This window comes from Melopsittacus undulatus, chromosome 6 (assembly GCF_012275295.1).
Source record: "Melopsittacus undulatus isolate bMelUnd1 chromosome 6, bMelUnd1.mat.Z, whole genome shotgun sequence".
In the NCBI taxonomy this organism is placed as follows: domain Eukaryota; kingdom Metazoa; phylum Chordata; class Aves; order Psittaciformes; family Psittaculidae; genus Melopsittacus; species Melopsittacus undulatus.
The window spans coordinates 2,653,647-2,663,933 of NC_047532.1; the positions used below are offsets into that span (position 1 = coordinate 2,653,647).

The 10,287-nt window shown below is 42.6% G+C and overlaps 1 protein-coding gene across 1 annotated transcript; it reads left to right on the forward strand.

Annotated features, from left to right (window-relative positions):
- Window positions 1-4,705: 4,705 nt before the first annotated feature.
- Window positions 4,706-6,239, forward strand: LOC101872832 (protein CXorf21 homolog). Its single transcript, XM_034064188.1, has one exon. The coding sequence runs from the start codon at window positions 4,954-4,956 to the stop codon at window positions 5,875-5,877; it is 924 nt and encodes a 307-aa protein (XP_033920079.1). The 5' UTR covers window positions 4,706-4,953; the 3' UTR covers window positions 5,878-6,239.
- Window positions 6,240-10,287: the final 4,048 nt, after the last annotated feature.

A 10,287-nucleotide genomic window follows, 5' to 3' on the forward strand; every position in this document is an offset into this window, starting at 1 on the left:
CTGAATTGTTTGCATGGTTTGTTCACAGTTGGAAATGGTCCCTTAAGTTGGATGAAGTGGAGCTTTCAAATGAAAACACTGCAAGCTCTGTACAGCAAAATGCGTGTAACACTGCTCCTCTGTTACGTCTGTTGGGTTGGAGCTCTTACCTGTTGCAACTAGTGGGTTTTAATTACTTAGAATACATATACCCAAAGTAGTCATTGGAGCCTTTGGAGTTTAGGGGAGCACTGAATACACTTCCTCATTAACCTGCCTGCCCCTTGTTCCCCAAGGCTGTGACAAATGGGAATTGGATGGAGCAAATTGGGTTCATCCCATGCCTGCAGAGCCTGACTGTGCCAGACAGTCCCTGTTGCTTTTTGGCAATGTGTGATTAATTAGCATTTAGGGAACTATGTTATTAAATATTTGTGTTGCCAGAGGGCAGTGTAGGATCAATGTTTAAACTAAAACTATTCATTTTTTACCTGGTGGATCCAGCAGGTTCATTACTTTACACTGCACGTGCTGAAGTTGTGCACCACCTGAAAGATGTTCTGTAGAGCCTCAGAAGATGCATTCTCAAGCCCCTAAACTGCCCTGGGGTTTGCCCAAATCTCAGTCTTCACACCCTCCAAAGGAAGCCAGTAACTTACTTCTTTCAAGAGTGGCTTGTAAGGCTGCTTGCATGCTATTTATATGATCAGCTAAAGCACTTTACTGAACTTATGTTTCAGGTTGCAGTGGTGTGCACTGTAGGAATAAACTTTTCTACCAATAAATGTGGGACTTTATCCTTTTCTTCATTTAATAATGGCAAATTCTGTAGAGTCCAATCATATTAAGATGGTGTTGCACAGATTTCAAGTACCAGAAATGCCTCGAGGGATGCACAATGGAGGTAGGTGCCTGCTAGTCCCTTAATGGAAGATCTTCAGAGAGTGTGTTCAGGTTAACTTCACAGCGACAAAGCCCAGAATGGGTTAACCTGAGGTACAGCAGCAGTTAAGGAAGGGCTCTGGAGGGGCTCAGATACAGGTGAGAGTGTGTGCATGTATATACACACATACATACATACATATATATATGTATATATGTACATATACAAACAGAGTATACAAAGATCTGCTCCATGTCTTGGTTTTCTGGATTTTGGGTGGGTTTTTCTAGATACGAGTAAAAGGCAGGGGCCAGTCCTGTGCCCTCAGGCCCACAATTTGATATGTGTAAGGAATAAGGCTTACCAAGAGCAATGTAAGTAATGTTTTGGGGGTTTGTTTTTTGCAAAGGACTAATTTAAATCTATTAACATAAGAGACTCAGACCAATCAGTAACCTGTGTTAAGAACTTCTATCAGAGCTGATTGGTGTTTTCCCCGTTATGGTAAGAGAACTTTAACAGCCAATTTAAAAGACACTGGGACAACTCATTACCAGTCAGGCTTCCTGACTCTGCATTTTCTTCTTTCCACCAGTCTTGCTTTGTCAGGGCTTTGCTGTGATGTGGGACTGTGTGTATGACACTGCCTAGCAGGAGGCGGTCTGTGTTCACTCTTCCCCAGCCTCTGATGTGGAGCTGACTGAAGGAGTAAGGGGAAAATCAAGGTATTTCCCTATTGCTCACACCATTAGCCCATTCCAGATCCCAGTTCTGGTGTTGCATTTTTGCCATGTTCCTTTTCCCCATCTTTTCTCACAGAGATTGTGACAGCCTCTGCACTTGGTCCAGAAATGGATTACATCCATGATCCATCTGAGTAGATCAGGTAGCAATAACTACACAAAATAATCCCTCTGTAAATAAGTCATTAAGAGGTCATTATTTTTAATGAGTTTCCCTATGGAAGTATTCTACGAATTTTCTGTATGATGGTGGAATGTTTAGGTTGAAAAGTTCATTATTAACCATTTTCAATAGGTTATTACTAACAATTTTGAAGTGGGTTGGTAAACTGTCAAACAGCTGGAAACGCAGGCGGCTTCTGGAAGGCAGCTTAAGGGGATGAAGCAGAAAATTGCTGGCTCACTACAGGAGGTGAGCACCTTGAGCATGGAGTACTCTGAGTATGTAAAATACATGTATTTAATATGTTGCATTCATGAAGCAGCAAAATTGGTTGTATACAGAGCAAGATTGAAGACATCGGCACGAACTCGGACTTTTCATTCAACATTCATTTCAGTACAACGTTTCAAAACCCTTTTAAAGGAAACGAGCAGCATCACTAATGTAACATCACTGAGATGTAATTCCCCGGTACTCTGTTCCTCTCTCAGCCCTTTCCCAGCGCACACAAGCAGTTCACTGTTTGTGCCAACAGCACTGGCTCAGTCAGACGGATCCTGGCATTACCCGGTAGCCTCCTCCTCCTCACGGCAGGATGGGATGGGGCAGGACCCGTAGCCCGGGTACCAAACCCTTATGGTGTTGCTGTGGCAACCAGCTGCGCCCTCCCATTGGACAGTCCTGATGTCGGGTACCCTCCCTGCGTGCGGTGGGGCGCTGGCAAGCCTTTAGCTCCAACCTATCCAACCTGTGCTTCCTGAGGGATGAAGAGTGCTTCTTGGTGTCTAAAAAGTGCATCCCAGCCCCTTGAGCTCCTTTTGGCTGCAAAGAGGCATCTCTAGGAGCAAAACCAGGCTCGCTGTGTTGTTTAAACCTGGCAGAAGAGGCATCCCCAGAGAGCTCGAACTCGGGTTAGGGTAAATGAGGACTTGCTGTGGGAGAAAGTTTTGGAAAACTCGAAGATGGGGTTTTAAAATGAAATAGTGCTGGTTTAAATGGAAAATAATAGACTTAAAGCAGCTAGGCTTGGAATAAACCAGTTAATGTAGTGGACTTCTATTTCACGTTTGTATGTATCAAATAGAGAGGCTGAATTGAGTGACTGTGTGCTGCTATAGTTCATAAGAAAATTTGATGCAGTTTTCAACTTGTTCCCCATCAGAAGAAGGTCACAAGACTGTAAATCTGGATATTTGTCTCAAAAGGGGAAACGTTGTAAATACCACCGCCTCTGTAAGTCAGGTGGGTGACAGCACGAAGCTGAACCGCTGTACATGGAAGTGTTGGGTGGAATTCAGTTTCAGTTTTGAACACCCGGGTGAAGTAAGACATGGTGATCCTTCAGAGGACTTAGCTGGTTTTAAGTGACGTGCTGTGGCACTTAGCAACTCATCAGCACCGCACCACAGCCAGAAACAACTCCATTCGCTTTCTTAACATCCTCTTTTAGCTCTGCTGTCACTTGGTATTCAACAACCGTGCCCTTTTCCAGTGGGATCACTTCTGCTTTAAAAAGAGGAAAAAAAGGGGGAACTAAATCATATGTACAGTTTTTTTCCACACCGACAGCAGTGAAGAAGGGGTATGTAAGAATCTGTTCTCATGCAGCCACTGTAGTAGGAGCGTTCTGGGCTATGTGACCATCTGCCTCCCTTACTCAACAAGGTTTGGTAAGTCTGGGCTTTTTGTGCCCTTTTTCCTTACTCTTTGCTCCAGAATGCAGGCACCATTTGTTTTACTTAAAGAGGGCAGTTTTGCTAAGTTATCCATATTTTAGCTCTACATTAACACTGTGACCATCTACATTAACACTATGACCATTCTCAGAGCAATGCAGCGATATTTTTTAGCACTTAAAGAGTATTGGGATTAAAAAGGTGACCCAGTGGATCAAGTTTGATGGCTGATTGATAGAAGCAAATGAGTGAAGTGAGGAGGATCTTTCTGGTTATATATCATATATACTCAATCTGCAGTGGTTTCGTTGGTGTGGAGGGCTAAATAGTTACTTGCATGGCATCACTACTGATGGAAATTGCCATCCCAGAGAAAAGTATTGGGCCTTGTCCATGATGCAAGTAGAGTTTTGGGTGTATTCTTAACAGCATTCCAGTGTGTCACGTTCCATGGGAGATTTAGTACGTACTCTGCAGTAAAGCTGCCTCATCCCTTGCCTCTGCCCCCTATTTCAAACCATTAGCACACTAGAGACATCTAAAGGTACTTGAGTTACTCAGAGATTAAAAAGGCATTTGAGGAACAGACAGATTTTCTGGTGTTCATCTTTCCCATACCTCCATAAGAGGAGTGCTGAGGATCTTTTCCTTTGTGAGTTTAGATCAGACTTAGCACTAAGTGGAAGGATTCCCACTGGTTTTAACAGTGGGTGAATTGAAAAGGAATGGTAAAGAATTGCTAAACACAGTGGATTATTTTGAGTAGATTATTTGGCCAGCTTTTAATTATTCATGTGCATTTAGTTTTACTAGTAAAACTGAATGCACATGATAAAAGCCTACAGATACACAAGCATGCTACTTATCGCTATTGGGGAAGACAAATTAATATCTGTCTTTTAAAGTCATCAGTAAGAGTAACTCTTAAAGCATTTCTATATGTGAACTGCATGTCGGATGCAGTTTTGCTGTATTTGAGCTATTTAACATCTTTTAGAGGTCCTTGGCACCTCATAAGAGGGCTCAGAACAATTCAGAATCATCCTCTAGATCTGAAGTTGATCTTGATTTCCTTCCTATGTCACTCCTTCAGCTCTTGGAACTTGTCTATCAGTGGAAAACCAACTGATGGTGGTGATATAGACAAGTAAAATAATTCTGTCTATTTTTACAGCCTGTAACTATGATCTATCTCATCTGGCCACAATACAGAGAGGTTACAATGAGCAGAGGTTTATTAGAGATGAAGCACCCAGTTAATGCCCTTCCTACATCTACTGAATGACAGTTGTTGAAATGGTGTAGAGGTTGAAATTGCAGGAAAGCATTCAGTTTGCTAAAAATAGGTATTTTGGAGAGAGAAAAAAGGAATCACAGTCTTTATGAAAAGCACATTGTGAATTTATTGTTGTTACTCTTCTTTGTCCAGAGAAGGTTGAGGTAGTCTGCTTGTCACTCACAGGACTACATGGAACTCTGCTGATCAGGCTGTTACTCACACTTGTCGTCATGTTGGCAGAAGGCATCTTAACTAGACTAACATATAAAGAAAGCTGTCATCAAGATAAGCCTCGCAAATCTCATGCATCCAGAAAGGATAAAGAGGGAATCTGGAGACAGAAACTTGTAGACAACCCACAAATCAGAGGCTTTGATGATGGACATGAGAAGCAGGGTGAGATATCTGCTGGAAGCAACAGAATGGAACACAGGAGCAATCCTCATTGGAGATCTGCAGAACAGGAACCTGCAAAGGAACAGAAAGCACTTGTTAAAGGAACTGTGTCACCAGCTTTACATATCCCCGGAAGAGAACAGGATACTGATCAGGTGGATTTGTACAGGTCCTGGTTGTGCAACAGCATCTACCAAAACTACCCTGACCTTCATATTGGGGGAGACCGTGTGGGGGACCACATGTGTGATTCGGGTTGTGTTTTGGACCATGCATGGGATGAGCTTCCCGATGGCCCTGTTTTACTGTCTGTAGATATCCCTTTAGGTCAGTCCCTTCCATGTGAGCATCCTGAGAAACCAAGCGTGAACTCCCTGTGTGGAGATGAAGGTGGGGAAAGGAGTATTGTGCTCTGTAAGGAGCCCCTTTCAAACTCCGCGCTCAACAGGTACATGGAAGCAAAAGTGGCAGAGCTCTATAAAGAGGTCTTTGAAGAAAACCTGACCAGATGTGGTTCTGTAACAAACCTCCTCACCTGCAGCTGGATAAGGAATAACCTGACTCAGATAAGCTTTCAGCTATCACAGGAGCAGAATATAGAAACATCCAAAGCCAGAGAAGTGATCTTACACTCTTTAGCTTTGTTTAGTTTGTGTAACACTACCAATAGGAATAGCTCTGATTTCAGTACACCAAACCTACAAATCTCAAACCCAGCATGCATGAGAAAGAGCTGCAAGACGCAGTTTACATCATGACTGATCAACTTAGCTGGAGCGATGCATATGGTTTGCATGCAAGTATTTCACTCCAAGGATTAGGTTGGGAAATCAGAACATTTACACACTACAGACTTTTTCAGATGAACATGTTAAGGCTGGAACCATACTTTGTTAGCAGAGGAAGTAAAGGTCATTGTTTTAATCCTAATATAGAATTTGGAATTAATTTCTCTCTAAAATACTAGTGAACCATATCTTTATACTATGTCCTCCTAAGACTCTGTATGAGTAGTCACATACCATTGGATTTACTCCTGAAAGAAAGAAAAATCAATTGAAACATGGCTGATAAACTTCCCTCTAAGAGACTGTGAAAGAATCAGGTTGTCTTTGCTAGGCTGGACTATGCAGTTGAAGCCAAAGTTTGAGCTACTGGGGTTCAGATTTTGCTCCTGCAAAGCTTGATCACGGTGGAGAATATTTCCTTGGTTTGAAAACCTTGTGAGCAGATGGAGGCATGCAGGACTCGGGGGTTATTTTGTGTGTACCATACATAGGAAATACATTGACAAGATACACGAATGAAGACACTAATGTTATTGCAAATGTACGTTTATAGTGCGTAGGTGGAGTATGTTACAATGAAAATCTGGGTGATAGTTGATGAAGATTGTAAAAGTGTTTATTTTTCTTTAAAAATGTGTTTCTTTTAAATAAATCTTTACCTCTCTGATGAGACCCGTGCAGCTTTCTGTCAGTATCCTGTTGGTTACGGTTTATTTGTGCTCTTAGTAAATGGACTCTGGGTTTTATTTCCATGTAAATAAAGAACCTGCACCCTTAGCAAGGTAAGATGACTGCAACAGATGAGCAAGACCAATTCCTGCTGAGCATGTGACATATAAAATAGTTGAATAAACTCAGACTCGTATGTGTCCAAGACTGAAGTGACCATCCTTGCTGAATCAGAAATTCCCATCGGCTTCAGTGGTGTAAAGCGTGCAAGTGACACTTAAGGAATGAGTAATACTTTTCTCAGAGGGCAATAGGAAGGATGCTTTGCTTTTACTGTGCATTGCCCTGATTCTTTCTCAGCATTCAAAACCAAGTCAGGAGTCCTTCAGAAGGGGCCATCCTTGGTAGAGATGCAGACAATAAGTTAACTGAGGGTGAGAGGAAAGATATTCTGGAGGGCATCAGTAGCCAAAGGGTTTGCAATTAACCACAGAAAAAAGTGCCCTGTGGCATTTGTGCTGCCTTGCTCTTGCCTTTGATTTCCCCTGGGGTATATTTATAGCTCAAACTGAAGTCTTGAAAGAAGTTAATTGCACAGAGTTCTTCCTCAGGAGATGTGGAAGTTGGAGTTATGGCTGAGGTTCAGACTTTGGTCAGTTTTCTGTCCTTCCCATCTCTGAGAAGCACAAGAGGTAGACCTGTTCTCTCCTTCCCACCCCTGAGTCCTGGCCCTAGGTATTGAAGCCAGCTGTGGTTTCAACACTGATGCTCACAGATGCTGCTGAGCACTGTTGGCTGTCACAGTGGGAGCTGCCCTGATGTCCCTGCTTCTCCCACCACCTGTAGAGAAATGGCACAGTGGAAGAGTATGGAAATGAATACTCTATATGTGTCACTGTGAATCTGTGTCTGTCCCATCCCATTTCAGGATGGGTTTCAGAGCCCAGTTTTTGATTAGTTTCATCAAATATGTGGACAATTTTATTTGGAAGGAAAGGAGCACACAATACCACAAGCAGCAGAAGGCTACAGATACAGGCTGTTCTGATAACTTGAGCTTGTATTACAACCTGATGGAAGTGAGAAGCATGTTACAGAGTTCATGATAGCAGCTATACCAACACCACCATATTATGGATGTGGATGAAGTAAGAATGTGTCTAGCACCTGTAAGGATAATACATGACTTTATTGATGGCATGCTTTCTGGTTTTGTTTTTCTACTAGAAAAACATAAGATGACTTAGTTTTTAGGTTGGAACTAGATGATCTTGAGGTCCTTTCCAATCCTAACTATTCTATGATTCTATGAATCTATGATTTTAATGAACAGTTTGGAGGAAGGAAGGGGAAAACTAATTTTTCATGATTAGTGTAGCTGCATAGCACAATAATACACGTTTTAGCAGTGCAAATGAGGATGTATATAAATGCTAATGTAAAGCAGCACAGATCTTATTTTGTTATTGATGCTTTGCAGCAATTTTGTCCATGCAGTTTTGCCCATGGAAAAGTATCGTATATGTTGCTGCACAATACACTTTAGGAGCAAAATCTGGTATTTCTGGGAAGCCAAGACAAATACATTTATTACACACTTAGATACTATTTTCATGTCAATTTTATTTAGATTTATATGTTTCAATCCATGACATGTTTTGGATATATTTATACTTGAAAGGTACTGAGTCCCATTGTGAATCTGAGTAGAACTCCATCAGCTGCACAGGAACTACACCCATTGTCACCTGCAGGAAAAATGGCTCAGTGAACTCAAATTACATAGGGAAAACCACTTCCAAGGCATGCTCTGCTGGAGGACAACAGGTATATTCTGTTACAGATGAATGCAGTGCTGTGTTTTACAGTAGGCTGAATGCTGGCTCTTGGCTCTTTTTATCCACATGCCAGAAATTAAGGGAGAAATGCTGACAGAAATGCTTTCACATCCAGTTCCCATCTCATATCCTCACAGAGAACTATTTACCAGGTAATGGGAGGAGGATGCTGGAGGCAGCTGGACTCTTCAGTTAAATCTACCCAATTAAATGATACCTATAGTTAGGACAGCCTGCTCTGTCATGGGCAATAAGCCCCTATAGAAGTGACTCCATCTACCTGGGTAATAGGGATTTTTACATGCCAGATCAACCTTAACAATTTCTCTGCTATCTATTAAATAGTGAAATGGTGATATCTAGTGGTGGGTTCCTTTAGTACCTCTCAGTTCAGGATTTCCAGCCCTTTACAACCATTTTGCAAATACACCTCAAAGTCCATCTCTCTTTGGAGGGAGGAGTATTACCCACAAAAAGGATGCTCAAGCAAGCAGAACAACTGCTTCTATCAACTGATGTTGTTATATTCTGCAGGTTAAAATCTAGAAAGATGACAACCCATCTTTCTCTGCAATAGTTTACATATAAAAATGTAGTACTGATACTTTTTTCCCTGGTTTGCTCTTGTTTTACATATAGGTTTCCAAAGTTTAGCTATATGATTTTAATTAACCAAATCTTCTTTGTCTTTACCACTTAATTCTTGTCTGCGTCTCCTCTGAGTTAAATTCTTTGTAATGACCCCATCAATCTATTGGGAATATAAACCACCTGCATGGGTGCCCAGCTGCTAGCAAACCCTGTTACTCCTATGTACTAAGTCCTGGCTGCCTGTGAGCTTCTGAAGTGGGAATGAAAGTGTTTAGCATTGACCTGTAAATCCCAAGAAGCCAAAGACCTTCCTTCTTCCAACCTGTTCCTTGCAGTGATTGCAGGTATTTACCCTTAGCTTGGGGGCAGTGCTCTGGGGAAGGGAAAAAGGCTGGAGGAATATCTGGAGCATGCTGGGGACCAATCCTGCATCAATCAGCAGCAGGATTGTCTCCATATGGGTTACTGAAGCTTGCACAAAGTGTGCTGGGGATGTTCTTTGGACTGTGTCTATTTGGGCTGTATTTCTCTTGGGATGCTTGTGTGGGGCTCTCTTTCAGGGAGAAAATTTGGCTCTATTGTTAAAATGGTGTTAAATTGCTGTTTCTTGGAAACCATCTGGCATCTTACCACTATCCCTGGAGCTTTATTTACTGGTGGTTGTTTAAGTGCTGAAGCAGGTGGTAAGGGGATGAGGAACTTCACCTTGTCAGTGCTAACTGCAAGAGACCAGAAGAGCAGTGTCTTTAAAACCAACCAGAAGAAGCACTAAGGCTTGCAGGGGTTTTCCATGTCTTGTTAATGCTGCTTCTCCTTGAGGGTAAGTGGAAACAGCATCTTTCCTAAATATAGCTCCAGTTATGTAAAAGTGAAATATGCTGCTCTAAACTCTGTGAAATCCTCTATTGGGAATATGAACTTCCTATGGAGCCAGGCTGAGAGAGCTGGGCTGGGTCAGCCTGGAGAGGAGAAGGCTCCTTAAGGGAAGATCTTAGAGCAGCTCCAGTGCCTAAAGGGGCTGCCAAGAAATTTGGACAGGGTCTTTGGACCAGGGCCTGTAGGGACAGGACAAGGGGGAGTGGCTTTAACCTGCCAGAGGGGAGACTGAGATGAGCTCTTAGGCAGAAGCTGTTCCCTGTGAGGGTGCTGAGGCGCTGGCACAGGGTGCCCAGAGCAGCTGTGGCTGCCCCATCCCTGGCAGTGCTCAAGGCCAGGTTGGACACAGGGGCTTGGAGCAGCTGCTCCAGTGGAAGGGGTCCCTGCCTGTGGCAGGGGTTGGAGC